This window comes from Scyliorhinus canicula, chromosome 2 (assembly GCF_902713615.1).
Source record: "Scyliorhinus canicula chromosome 2, sScyCan1.1, whole genome shotgun sequence".
Taxonomy (NCBI): domain Eukaryota; kingdom Metazoa; phylum Chordata; class Chondrichthyes; order Carcharhiniformes; family Scyliorhinidae; genus Scyliorhinus; species Scyliorhinus canicula.
The window spans coordinates 29,142,623-29,157,311 of NC_052147.1; the positions used below are offsets into that span (position 1 = coordinate 29,142,623).

The following is a 14,689-nucleotide window of genomic DNA, read 5'->3' on the forward strand; positions in this document are numbered from 1 at the left end:
TGACATATGCAGAAAAGTCTGAAGTAGATTGCACAACTACAACTGAAGTTTAGTTCTGTTACAGTAGGAGCTTAACCATCTCATTAGCTTCCATAAATTTAAAATCCTATCATGCCATGTAAATCTGAACTATTAAGGGCCTTCCACATCAGGTTAGTCACTCACTCAAACTCTCAGTGCAAGCATTTCCAAATATTCTGCTATCGAGAGGGGGCGGCTTTAAAGTAATCACTCAGGTCGAAAAGTAACCAAAGTTTTTATTTACTGTTCCCTTCTCCCCAAGTGAACATTAGTAACACACTAGAGCAGCTAAGACCTTCCAGTCAACTTTACAAGATTCAAAAGTTGGAGAAGTTGCATAAAATGTTTGAACAGAATTTAATGAAGCAAAGCCATTGGACAAAGCAAAAACCAATACTGTGTTTCTATTATAACCTGTACAGGCTGTGGAAACAAAATGCATTTAACTGAGAAAGCAATTTATAGAACATAGTTTCAGCTTAAATACAGAATTGTTCTGGTTGGAACTCAGAGTTCCAGGATTTCCACCTGACATCAATGCTGGGTTTGAATGTTTGCAGGTAAGGTAGTACGATAACTAGATACCACTTTTTAAAGTCGATAAAGCACATGTAGAATGGGGTACCAGCTTCTAGTTTAAAATGAAACATTTTCTGTACCAAGCAGTTCTTTGACATTAAAGCACTCAATGCAGCCCGAAAGCAGCAGTTTTCTAACAGTTTAGTCTCTGGTTCACAGTAAGCAAGCTGTTGGTTGCTGGATCTTCTTGCATCACCACCATAGTCATGGGGGGTATCCACTTAACCTGAATCTTCATTTACAATTTCTAAATGCACATTTAGTTTATTGTCCCTGTAGGTGGCAGGAGTTTTAAATTCTAATTTTGTTTGTTTAATATCTGTCAAAGGATACAAGAGTTACCAAGATGTTTGGATGGGTGGGTGGGGGGAGGGGAGGGGAGAAAGAGTGCAGAACGATAGCCCAAGGAATGTCCAGTCATGGTGACTGAAATTGAATTGTCCCTATCCTATTTGTTCATAGTTGATGATGAACAAGATTCTGTTTAAAAGCAGTATATGCATATAGTACAAACCACTCATTTCTGTTATTTTATCCTCACTATATAAAAGTGTACCAGTATTTTAACTAATGCTTCTGCACATTCAACAATTTTCTCTACTGCTTCAGAAATGAACTCTCTACGAAACAAGAGGCAAAAAAAAAAACCCCCAGGGCCAACTAGTCAATTTTAAATTGCTATTATTGAAAACCCATTTATTTTCTGTAGATCTGAGCAACGTTTTCTACTTCGGGCTGTAATCTCTACTTTATTCTGTGCTTTAACTACAAAAGTACTGCATTCCATCCACTCGCCGCCGCTTCTTTGACTGAAGCTCTTCAAAAAAGTGTTGTATATCTTCACTTGTAACCACCTGTTGAGATATAAAAACAGCATTAAAGACTTATTATAGGGTGCAACTGTTTGTGAAACACAGTACATTAAACGTTTCCACTTCCACTATTGAGTGAAAAATCACACCTGTAACAAGCTAGGAATCCAGCTCAGCTACCACTTTTACCTGTAGTGCAGGTAGTGGTTTCTCCATCACTACTGTTTCAGTGCACAGCCAGCAGGTGGGGAGGTGTAGCAACCCTGACTGCTTTTTTTCCTACCTAACCAATTATGTAGCAACTTGTAAAATCTTGCCCATACAAATCACTAATGCAAGAAATTATTTGAAGGCTCAAGTTACACACTTGCCCAGTCTCTCTCTCTCACATACTTGCGCACTTCTTGGTATTAGGATTCATTAGCGCCTAAATGAAAAATCTCCAAACGGTCAAAGTGGATCTTGTCCAGCAAGGCAAGTCGCATCTCTGCGAACCATTACATTCTTATTAAGCATTTAACATCAGCTTTCCCTCAGAGGAAGTTTATTTTCCCCTGAAGACCTGTTACATTAATTAATGCAATTTATAATTGAGTATTACGTGTATTCTCACCTCTGCAGTAGTTATCAGGCTTTTTAACTGTCTACACCTAATCCTCCAGTCACCCCACATTGAACCCACTGATAAATGCCTACACAAAAGGATGGATAGATATTCTATTGCCATCATTACCAATATGATCCGCGATATGCAACCTTCCGGTCTGACCTGTCTAGAACAGGGCATCATATGGATACTGAAGGAACAATTGTCTATTCCTTTTTAAATTACTGGAGGATTAGGCATAGTTTGCTGTGCCAAGTAACAATAGCAGCTTGGCTGAAGCCCTTTGCTGGAGCTCAAGGAGTATTAAAACTATTTTTTTTCACTTGCACCAAACAGGAGCTGAATTCAGACAGTGACATTGCTGGGCTGTGAAGTGTTCATGCACTGGAACAATATAAATGCACAGTAAACTTGAACCAAAAAGCAAGCTAAATGAAAATAGCATTTCCAACAGGCTTTTTTTGTGGACCAAATGGAATGAACAGTATGATACAGTATGTGATTTCAGAAAACATCCCAAGACCCGCCAGCAGTGCTGAGATAAAGGCAAATTAACCAAACATTTGGTCAGGTGGAATTTTCGGAGGAGCCTTGCTAGCTGAAATACAGCTGCTGATGGTAGGTGCAGAAGGGGGACAGAGGTTCAAGGTAGGAGGAATGACAAAGCTATTAAGGGTCTTTAAATTTTTAGGTTCGAGTGTGAAGGCGGAGCAGAATTTGGTATAGGATGGGTTAGAGTTTTGGATGAGCTGAAGTGATGTAATCGAGGAGGAAGCGAGCAATCTTGCTGTTAAGCTTTGTTTTCGACTTCCAAGCCAAAATAGGATCTGAATGCAATCTGCTGTGGCCACGGAGGAGGATGAAATCAATGGTCAGAGCTTGTGGCAGCAGCTGAACATAGATGAGTTGCAGGAAGACTAAAACTATTAGACTAGATATCATTAGCATTCTGATAACACAAAGAGAAAGATCAAGCTGAATGTCAGTGCAGATATGTGAAGGTATCTACATGGCAGGTAGTATAGATGATGAAGGGCAGGGGATGCAAGAAGAGATTAATCAGGAAATCGATACGACAGTGCAAGGGGGGTAAGTCATCGAAGATGTTCTGGCTACAATTAAAACCAAGTAAGGCGGTGCAGGGGTTAGCACTGCTGCATCACAGCACCATAGACCCAAGTTCGATCCTGGATCTGCTCATTGTGCGTGACGTTTGCACATTCTCCCTGTCGTGTGGTCCTCAGCTCCACAAACCAGAAGGTGGGTAAGGGAGGTGGAGTGGCCACATTAAATTGCCCCTTAAATGGAAAATTTTTAAAAACAAGCAAAGGAAGACTTGCTGAACTTGCCAAAGAGGCAAGAAAGATGTCAGGCGTTTGCTGAGGAAAAGCCAAGGAGAAACACAGAAGCAGCAGAGAATGCAGCAGTGCAGAAGAACCCAAAGCTGACTTGGATCACTTCCACAATCTTGCATAATAGGCATTGGATGTCTGGTTTTTCTTTCCCCACATCTTTCTTTCTCAAGGTGCTCATTTACCCAAACTTTCACAAATAAGCCTGAAGATCAAATTGTTTGGAGGGAAGCAATCACAGCTACTACACACACAGTGGCATACTTCTCTGAGCCAATAAATTTGGTCAAGAGCAGGAAGCTAGGTGGATTCACTCCTCCTCCCCCAAACACAGCACTGAAGTGCTAACCCAGTCAAGATCAATAAACTCAGCACAGTTTTGAATCCAGTCTATTGGCTCAACTCTACATCAGAAGTTTGTTTAATTTAAATCCTGAAGTTGCCAAACAAATGGACACTGATCCAGCTTTACCTTTCCTTCATCTGCAAACCTCTTCAGATAATCTTTCAGTTCAGACTTTAAATCATTGTATTCTAGATAAGGGGGGGAAAGAAAATAAAGGTTCACTAAATGACCCCACATTGAGTGAATGTTACAACTTCATTCTATGATTTCTGTCATTCTACCCAATAATGCTATAATCAATTATCTTTATTGTCACAAGTAGGTTTACATTAACACTGCAATGAAGTTACTGTGAAAATCCCCTAGTTGCCACACTACAAGCATCTGTTCAGGTACACAGGGAGAATTGAGAATGTCCAATTCACCTAACAGCATGTCTTTCAGGACTTGTGGGAGGAAACCCACACCAACACGGGAGAATGTGCAGACTCTGCACAGACAGTGACCCAAGCCAGTAATCAAACCTGGGTCCCTGGTGCTGTGAAGCAACGTGCTAAGCAACATCACACACACTGGCTTTTTACCAGAAACCCAGGAAACAAAAGCTGCAGATTTTAATAGCTTTTTCACTATAAACACTAAATTTCACTTCCCAAAAAGAAAAACTATTCGGAGAATTATTTTCTCATGAGGTTTTAGCCTGAGCTTAAATCTAATTTTTATTCATTAAAAGCCTCTAAGTGCAGTACCAAGTTGGCTTTTGAATAACTATGATCAAAATGTGCAGATATATCTTACTGTCTGCCATGAGGGGGAAAAAAAGAGACGCTTCAAGGAATCTAGTAAAAATGGAAACTCATTCTTAATATTGAAATTTCTCCCATCCCAGAGTCTAGATTCTGAACATAAATTTCTTACTCCCTATTTATACACAACAAAACTATCTCTCTAGTTTTGAGTACAGAAATTGAAATGGTGCTTGACCAGCAACGCATTAAAAATATTTAACATTACACAAAACCCATCTTGTGATCTTGCTTCACAGGGGGTTAAGTAATCTCACAATTACATACAATGAGTTGACCCAACATGTGGGTGTTCAAAATAATTTGCTTTAGAAAAAGTGGATTCACTTTTTTTTTAAAGTAACAGTTTACCATAAATGAGTTCAACTTGTTGGATTCTATTCATGTTGCTTAGAGCAGTCATCAATGGATCACATTTCTCTCGATCATTCTCTTCAACGGTTTTGCCTTTATTCTCATAGGCCAACACTGTATCAAACTCATCCAACAGAAAGGAGATTTCGAGATCTTTGTACAGGTTCTGAAAAGAAGCACCAATTCTTCCATGTGAAACAATAAAAGAAGCAACACCTCTCTTCCCCACCCCCCCACCAATTTAAAACAGCCACAATAAGTTGATCCGCAGAAGCTTTAATTTTCCTTCAAGGACCAGATTTTTCCATTCCCTGCGTCAATGAAGCTAAGGCGGTCACCTGTCTGCAGATACAAGGCCATCGAGCATGTTCCTTAGCAACAATCTTCTCCACAAAAGTGCTTGCAGTGAAATTAAAGAACAATACTGCAGGATGTGTACACTAGTTGGAATGCAACTATTGTTAGGAATCCAATCGCTAATTACTGTGCTTTCAGAATGGGGGGGGGGGGGGGGGGGGGGTAGGAAAGAGAATGCTGCCAAATTTCCCACCTATGCACTAACGTTCCTAGGTACAGAATTTATATCTATGCAGTGGAGCCTTTGACTAAACATCAACTGACACTAAAACCAAACATGTTTTGATCTTTCATTGCAAGAGTTCTAATCATTTTTAGATGAATAAGCTCTTGAATTGTGTTTACAGACTGGCTCTCTTCCCAAATCTGACTGCAACCAGTGGACAAGCCTGGTTTCCGAAATAAAAGACATGCAACATGCTGGAACCATGGAAATAGAAATCAAACTGTTGGAAACATAGTCAGATGGAGGTTGGAACCCTTCAGGAATTTCAGAAGAACTGCACACCCTAAACACTGAACAGCTGCTACCTCACTTACAAATAATAATCTTTATTGTCACAAGTAGGCTTACATTAACACTGCAATGAAGTTACTGTGAAAAGCCCCGAGTTGCCACATTCCGGTGCCTGAGGGAGAATTCAGAATGTCCAAACTACCCAACAAGTCTTTCGGGACGTGAGAGGACACCGAAGCCCCCAGAAAAGCCACACAAACCCAGGGAGAACCTGTAGACTCTGCACAGACAGTGACCCAACCAAGGTTAGCACTGTTGCTTCACAGTGCCAGGGTTCCAGGTTAGATTCCCGGCTTGGGTCACTGTGTGCAGAGACTGCACGTTCTCCCTGTGTCCGCGTGGGTTTCCTCCGGGCACTCCGGTTTCTTCCCACAAGTCTCGAAAGACATGCTTGTTTGGTGAATTGGACATTCTGAATTCTCCCTCCGTGTACCCGAACAGGCGCCGTAGTGTGGCGCCAGGGGGATTTTCACAGTAACTTCATTGCACTATTAATGTAAGCCTACTTGTGACACTAATAAAGATTATTACAGATTGCCTACTGTCTATCCCCATCATTTAAATCAATTACAATAAAGAATTTTGTCGACCTTTTCAAAATACATTCCAGCATTTAACTTGCGACACATGATAAATTAAAACAAGCAAAGCATCCTTCAAATCAAATCGAGCATGGCTAAAAAGTCATTCAACAGAAAAGGCAAACATACCATGCAGGACTGGCAGGTACACAGCTTGTTACGCCAGTTAAGAGGCCAGTAGGTGGCGCAGTCCCTCTGTAATTCACCTTTCGTTTTCCTCTGCTGCAGTTTGCAGGCGATATTCTCTGCATCAGCATCCTCTTTCACGCTGCAACTTGCTTCATCGCCATTGGCTGCCTGGCATAGAAAACGGAATTTTTGTTACAAATGCACAATTAATATGCTTTAAGATTTAACTTTTGATTTGTAAGATATTTCCAAGGGGCGGTGCAGACCCGATGGACCGAATGGCCTCAATTTCTTATTGTCACAAATAGGCTTCAATGAAGTTACTGTGAAAAGCCCCTAGTCACCACATTCCGGCGCCTGTTGGGGGTGGCTGGCATGGGAATTGAACATACGCTGCTGGTCTTGTTCTGTCTTATGGACAGCACGGTAGCACAAGTGATTAGCACTATTGTTTCACGGCGCCAGGGTCCCAGGTTCGATTCCCTGCCTGGGTCACTGTCTGTGCGGAGTCTGCACGTTCTCCCCGTGTCTGCGTGGGTTTCTTCCGGGTGCTCCGGTTTCCTCCCATAGTCCAAAGATGTGCAGGTTAGTTGGATTGGCCGTGATAAATTGCCCTTAGTGACCAAAAAAAGGTTAGGCGGGGTTATAGGAACAGGGTGGCAGTGAGGGTAGAAGTGGGTCGGTGCAGACTCAAGGGCCGAATGGTCTCCTGCACTGTATGTTCTATATTCCTATATTACAAGCAAGCTGTTTAGCCCACTGTGCTAAACCAGTCCCTCCTTCTGCCCTGTAAATTCTATGATTCTATATTCTGGTTATGGGGGCAGATTTTAGAGGTGGGGCAGATAGAAAAAGGTTTGGGCTGGATAGTTTATCAGATAGACATGGAGTTGCAGATCCAAGGGGAAGTCCTATTGTGCTGCTGAATTGAGATAATAATTGCACTTCTTAAATAACCCCAAGGATGTGGGCTGCCTGTAGGCATCGCAGGAGAGGGTTTGAAGTTAAGATGCAAATGAGGGGTGTGTGAAGGGTTAAATTATTTGTGTAGTTTCCCCAGATCAAAGAAAGGTTTGAAGGCACGTAGTAAATGAAGGTTTTCAAACTTATCCATATACAGTGCAGATCAAAAGTGAGGTTTTAAAGTTAAGTAACTTGCATTTCTGTTTGAAGGCAGGCCATAGGTGTCTCATTGCCATGCAGATGGGTTGAGAAGGGAAGGTTCTTTTTTGATATATTTTTTTACATAACTTTGCAGTTGTCACAGTCAGTCAGCGAGGCAATATGTCTGGCATCAGCTTGGAGATGGCAGTCTGCCAGGAGCTGTGAGCAACAGAAACCAAGAGGGTCTCTACAGGGATTGGCAGTGAGAAATTAAGGTCTGCCAGATCTGCCTAGTGAAGCTAGGGGAAGAGATGAGAGAGAAATTTTGGAAGTAATTGCCAGGTTGGGAATCAGAGCAAAATCTTGGGAACTGTGACACATTTGTGCTTCATTCCAGGAGAATTAAATAACTCGAACATTCAAGAATGAATTCGCAAAATAAATTGGATGTACGACATGGAGTTTTCTGCTCAGAATTTTAGTCTAAAGTACGATTTTTAAAAATGTATTCATGGGACGTCAGCATTTCGGGCCAGGCCAGCATTTGTGTTCTTCATCCTGGATTGACCTCAAGGTGGTGGTGAGCTGCCTTCTTCAACTGCTGCAGTCACTGTGGTTTGAGACATATAGACACACACACCTGATGTTAAAAAGGGAGTTCTAGGATTTCAACAAAGCGACAGTAAGGAACGGTGATGTATTTCCAAGTCAGGATGGTGAGTGGCTTGGAGGGGAATTTCCAGGTGGTGATGTTTCCATGTAGCTGCTGCTGCTGCCCGTCCTTCTACACAGTGGCAGTCGTGGGTTTGCAAGATGCAAAGGAGGTTTGCAAGTTCTTGCAGTGCACTTGTAGATGGTACACACTGCTGCCACTATGCATCAGTGGTGGGGGGAGTGAATGTGGATGCAGTGCCAGCCAAGTGGGCTGCTTTGTCCTGGATGGTGTCAATCCAGGCAAGTGGAGACTATTTAATCACATTCCTGACTTGTGACTTGTAGATGGTGGAGGTTGCATGGGTTCCGCTCCTGATCTACGGGCATCTTGGGCGGAGAAGATTTTTTTAGAATTTACAGTGCAGAAGGAGGCCATTCGGCCCATCAAGTCTGCACCGGCTCTTGGAAAGAGCACCCTACCAAAGGTCAACACCTCCACCCTATCCCCACAACCCAGTAACCCCACCCAACACTAAGGGCTATTTTGGACACCAAGGGCAATTTATCATGGCCAATCCACCTAACCTGCACATCTTTGGACTGTGGGAGAAAACCGGAGCACCCGGAGGAAACCGACGCACACACGGGGAGGATGTGCAGATTCCGCACAGACAGTGACCCAAGCCTGAATCAAACCTGGGACCCTGGAGCTGTGAAGCAATTGTGCTATCCACAATGCTACCGTGCTGCCCCCGATGGAGGACCTCGTTGTGAACCCACTCCTGGGTACGGGCAACTGAGAGGATCATCTGACCGAATTGTTTATGTACCTACCGCAGCGAGGTGCTCCTGGTGAGGAAGCACATGACCTCCACCGGCACGTTAAGACGCCTCGCATGCCTGGTTGGCTTCGGGTGTCTAATTGACCCTCTTAAATGACGTTTTAAGTTTCATTTGTGATTTGTTTTTGTCGTTTGAAGCAGTATCCCTTTAAGGGGCTGCCCCTTTAATTTGACCCTCCGTTCATTTGTTTTAACCCAATATAGGGTAGATGCTGGTGGACACGTTTTGAGGTGTTTGCTCACTGCAGAATCCCTAGCCTCTGCCCTGCTCGTAGCCACAGTATATGGCGAGCGCAGTGCAGTCACTTGTCAACGGTAACCCCCAGGATGTTGATCGTGGAAGATGGTTATAGATTCTCGCTTGTTTGGCCAGCATGAATACTACTTGCCACTATCAGCCCAAGCCTGAATATTGTCCAGGTCTTGCTGCAAATGGACACAAACTGCTTAAAAGATTTGTGTCAGTAAAAGGTTTTTCCTTTAAAATGTGAAATCTTGTTGCTTGATCTTTTCAATAACTAGGAATTCAAAATTTATTTATTTTTTTTAAATGGTCTCGGTCTTGAAACAGAAACAAAAAAAATATATCAATCATCTTTATTGAAAGGCTCACTTTAAATTTTTAATTTTAAACCATACTGTCAATAATGGTTGCCAGGGAGAGTTTATGCAATCAGCCTTGACCCTCACCAGCTGATTAAACTATGAAACTGAAACCCAACCACTTTGAACAAATCTTTGAAGTGCCGAGATAACCGTAAGCACGAATAATAAGACAACCTGTGTGCTCCACGACATCCTTAAAGATTACAGTTGCAGTGATTAAATCAGATTAATGAAGTACCAATTAGTGCAATCTATTATAGGAAACTTGGGAGGCAATTGTAACTGAGGAAAAGAAGCAACTAAGGGTCAAGATTGACTGCTGATTGGGTTTAGGCAATTGGACCCAACAATAAAAAAGCAAAAGATTAACACTGCTAGAAGTGCACTAAATAAAGTCATAAATTGGTGCATTTGATTTAAAGCACAGTTTGAGGCAGGATCATTAAGCTCACTTTACATGCTTCAAAACATTTAATGGAAGTGGCAGATCTGGTCTTCTTGGCTTTATGCCAGCCATGTGGCAATACGCAAGACGTTTTATTGGGCTAGGGAGTATAGGAGATCAGAGAAAGAAAAAAAATCACTGATCTCAAAAATAGCACCTTCTCCAGACCAGAGTACGTCACGTCACTTGGATGTACAGCACAAACAGGCCATTCAACTGAACTGGTTAATGCCAGCATTTATGATCCACACGAGCCTCCTTCCAACCTCATCAACAAACCCTTTTGTTCCTTTCTTCCCCAGCATACTTAACTAGCTTTCTCTTAAATGCATCTATGCTATGCATCTTAATTGCCTGGTTATTTAATTTTCTACAAGTGGAAATATCTCGAAGACTATCTTACCAAACCTCTATCATTTAAAGATCCCCACCACACCATCTCTGTCTTTTTTCAAGAGAAATAAAGTTCTAGCTTGTTCAGTCTTCATATATAATTATATCCTCTCATGACTGATATTGTCCTTGTTAATCTTATTTTCCCCCACATACTTAAGTGCCGTTTTTACAACATGAAGACCAGAGCTATTCGCTGTCATCAAAAGGTGGGATCCAAGCTAAGATCTATTAAAATTTTAAATGACTTTCAATTCTATCCCTCTGGAAATAAACCCCAGGAGATCTTGGTTTCCTTTTGTAATACAGCCTGGTTAATCAACACTTCGTTTTTTCTCAATACCCCTACACCCCTTTGATTCTTTGGCATTTAGAGTCAGTCATTGGCCAAGCGGTGTGTGTGGCCTCACTCTTCTTGGAGAAAAATGTACCACTTCACACCTCACCTACTGAAATTCACCTGCCAATTAAACAATCATTCTGCAAGTTTGTTAACGAACTCCTGTATTTCCCCCCTCCCCAATCTTCCTTTATATTTAATACGCCCCCAATTTGATGCTGTCCACAAATTTAGAAATAGTCCTAGTCCGACTTAAAACTACCAACTTAAAATCAGAGAAACTTGCACAACAGCTTGGTCAGAGTAATTGGCGGGGGACTTATGGCAACCTCTAGCGGGAGTTGTTTCTATGTCTATCTTAAGATTTCTCAATTTTGTAAATGGGCTTTTAGATCTCCTCTTAACCTGCTCTGTTCCAGTAAAACTGCAAGCTGTCCTTGCTTTTAAAGATGCTTATCTCTAGATTAAAAAGGTAAATTAAAATAGCTGAAAACAAGATAATCTAACTTTAGCCTAACTAATGATTTGTATTAGTACCAGAAAAAAGATGGGACTAATCGTATATGTCGATCAGAGATCCATCTAGCATGCACACAATCAACTGAAAGACTCCTGTGCCACAAATAGCTCTATGGTTACTACTTAATTGGGTATGAAGTGCTCAACTATGCCACTTAGTGGCCGATTTCATGGCAGAATATACGACAAGAAAGTGAAGTGCATGTGGTGAATTATAAAAAGCTTCAACGAGAGCGACATGGAATATCTACTCTGGCCACCCAAAGTAAATAGGTTATCATAGCAGGTGCAAAATCAATCTCACCTCCGGTTTCTCCTCAATTTTGCAGCTTGTGGAGGGTTCGTTGTGTTTGCCTGCAGTTTCGTCACAATTCGTTGCACAAGCCATTGTTTTCTGGTTCTGCGAGTCGCCATTTTCCTGTTTTGCATACACGTCAACAATGTCATCCTCCACTTTGCTTAGTAATCCACTGTTACTGACATCTGATGCTTTGGTCACTGGAAGAAGTATACAATAAGAAACTTGAATGACCAAATAGGTCTCGTTCCCCCAGTTAGGAGTGATCCTTGACCAGCTTCGCATTCATTGATTTTCTTCCTCTCCAATAGAGATAAAATAGGCAACGGCTAACAAACAATATGCCTTACATTTAACTTGCTCCCACTCCGTATTCAGTCATATCCACTACTGCATCATCTGTTCACATGTAAAAACAACTTAGCCAAATATACTGTAAGTAGGGGCAGCCACAGTAGCAAAGTGGCTTCACAGCACCAAGATCCCAGGTTCGATTCCGCGCTGGGTCACTGTCTGTGAGGAGTCTGCACGTTCTCCCCATGTCTGCGTGGGTTTCCTCCGGGTGCTCTGGTTTCCTCCCACAGTCCAAAGACGTGCAGGTTAGGTGGATTGGCCATCCTAAATTGCCCTTAGTGTCCAAAACGGTTAGGAGGGGTTATTGGGTTACAGGGATAGGCTGGAAGTGAGGGCTGAAGTGGGTCAGTGCAGACTCGATGGGCCGAATGGCCTCCTTCTGCACTGTATGTTCTTTAATAAATGCAAGGCACTAAAATGCCCACTAACTAGAGAAATCTTCACTGCCCACAATTTGGCACTTTGTGATTACTTAATGGTAACATCTGGAGTAGTTTTAATGCAGGATTTAGCACTCAAAAAAAAAATTAAATTTACTTTAAAAATTGTAATCAGTCAAACTAATCTCCTTAGAGGATAATCTCCAGCCGGTTACATGCAATGTTAATTTGGCTTTGGATCATTGAAAACCAAATCGAAAAATAACATTCACTCCTACAGAATGATGATTTGTACCCCCCCCCCCCCCGCGCATTAATATGCTCGACACAAGGTCAGAAAGCTTCTTTTGGGGGTCAATCTTGAAGGTTTAAAAGATATTTACTGCTACGAAGGTTGCAGCCAAGCGTGTGTCACACCTTGGCTGGTTAGTGGTGCGGCCATGGTGCAGTGGTTAGCACTGCTGCCTCACAACACCAGGGAACTGGATTCAATTCCGGCCTTGGGTGACAGTCTGTGTGGAGTTTGCATTTTCACCCCGTGCCTGCGTGGATTCCTTCTGGGTGCTCCGGTTTCCTCCAAGATGTGCAGGTTAGATAGATTGACCATGCTAAATTGCCCCTCCGGTATCTAGGAATGTGTAGGTTAGGTGGGGTTACGGAGATAGGGTGGGGGAGTGAGGAGCCTCGCTAGGTTCTTCTTTCAGAGGGTCCGTGCAGACCCAATGGGCCGAATGGCCACCATCAGTTTAGCTGATGGGCAGATTATATGGTTAGAAGTATATAGAAGTTACAGTGCAGAAGGAGGCCATTCAGGACTGACGTATGAGGAGAGATTGAAATCAGTTAGGATTGTATTCGCTGAAGTTCAGAAGAATGAGGAGGGGATCTCATAGAATCCTATAAAATTCCAACAGGACTAGACAGGGTAGATGCAGGAAAGATGTACCCGATGGTGGGGGGTCCAGAACCAGGGGTCAGTGTCTCGGGATAGACCATTTAGGACAGAGACGTGGTGAAATTTCTTCACCCAGAGAGAGTGGTGAGCCTGTGGAATTCGTTACCACAGGAAGAAGTTGAAATCCCACAGGAAGGAGTGGAGGCCAAAACATTGTATTTTCAAGAAGCAGTTAAAAATAGCAGTTCAGGTGAAGGGGATCAAAGGATATGAGGTTGAAAAGCAGGATTAGGCTATTGTATTGGATGATCATAATGAATGGTGGAGCGGGCTCCATGGGCCAAGTGGCCTCTTCCTGCTCCTCATTTCTATAAAAAGGAAGGAATTAGAACGCCGTGGACAACATCTCCCTCCACAAAGCAATAGTCAAAAACCTTTTCACACCTGGCAGCACGCCTAACTGAAGAACACATTTGCTAAATTGTGGAAACAAGCATTTTGAGAAAGGAACGTCATGACTGGGAATCAATTAGCAATGAAAATCTGGCCATATGTACCTAACCCGAGAATACCCGAATTAAAAATAAAAGAGGAAAATAACACAGGTGCTGGAAATCTGAAATTAAAACCAAAATTGCTGGAAATACTCAGTAGGTCTTGCAGCATTGGTGCAGAGAGATAACATTTCAACTCAAGGACCTTTCTTCAGAACAAAACCATTCCAAATTTCCTTGTCCAGAAACACTCAATTTGGTTTTTCACTACAGATGTTCCTCGACCTGAGTATTTCTATCTTTAGTGCCTGAATTACACTGGACACGTTAATATACATATGTTTCCCCAAGGTCAGCGAGGACAAACCCCCCCCAAAAAAAGAGACAAGGCCGAAGGTTGCACCTCCATATTTGGTTTGTTTTTTAAAGAACACAGGTAAAATTGCCACAGGCAACACTGTCAGAATAGCAGGGCAGTGGCATTGTGGTTTGTAGTGGTTAAGTCACCTTTCGCAAGAACATCTCTGCAGTGCTGGACAGTGAAGGGATTGACTGCTACTTTCAACCAACTGCCAATAAAGTTAGCTTACTGAACTGATCAGACAGAACAGATAACCCAGCTGAAGCAGAAGAAAAGTTCTTCCTACCTGCCACGTGTACTGCGTAGGCCCAAAGGAATGAACATCTCTTCATGCAGCTCCGACACACCATTTCCTGATACTCTTCATTATCAGGCAAAGTGGCACCAAGGTGCTAGAAAGCAAACAACAGTCACAAATCACTTGCCATTCAATAGTTTAAAACTGTGACTACAACAGGAATCAAGTCTGTTATTTTAGATCCTCAGTCAAAACACATTCACATGAATATTTTCTCATATTCCTGTTGAGGGGCTTGCCTCCTC

The 14,689-nt window shown here is 42.4% G+C and overlaps 1 protein-coding gene across 2 annotated transcripts in view; it reads right to left on the minus strand.

The window, feature by feature from the left end:
* Nucleotides 1-239: 239 nt before the first annotated feature.
* Nucleotides 240-14,689, minus strand: part of LOC119951753 (putative E3 ubiquitin-protein ligase UBR7) — a 32,364-nt gene continuing 17,914 nt past the window's right edge. Inside the window, exons 6-11 of one of the 2 annotated variants that reach the window (XM_038775081.1) lie at nt 14,433-14,538; nt 11,669-11,862; nt 6,462-6,629; nt 4,875-5,043; nt 3,844-3,905; nt 240-1,454 (exon numbers count right to left, since the gene is read on the minus strand). In XM_038775081.1, the coding sequence (XP_038631009.1) occupies nt 1,362-1,454; nt 3,844-3,905; nt 4,875-5,043; nt 6,462-6,629; nt 11,669-11,862; nt 14,433-14,538 (792 nt within the window). In that variant the 3' untranslated portion in view covers nt 240-1,361. The remainder of the gene's footprint in view (nt 1,455-3,843; nt 3,906-4,874; nt 5,044-6,461; nt 6,630-11,668; nt 11,863-14,432; nt 14,539-14,689) is intronic. The other variant, XM_038775090.1, reaches the window with a different exon arrangement.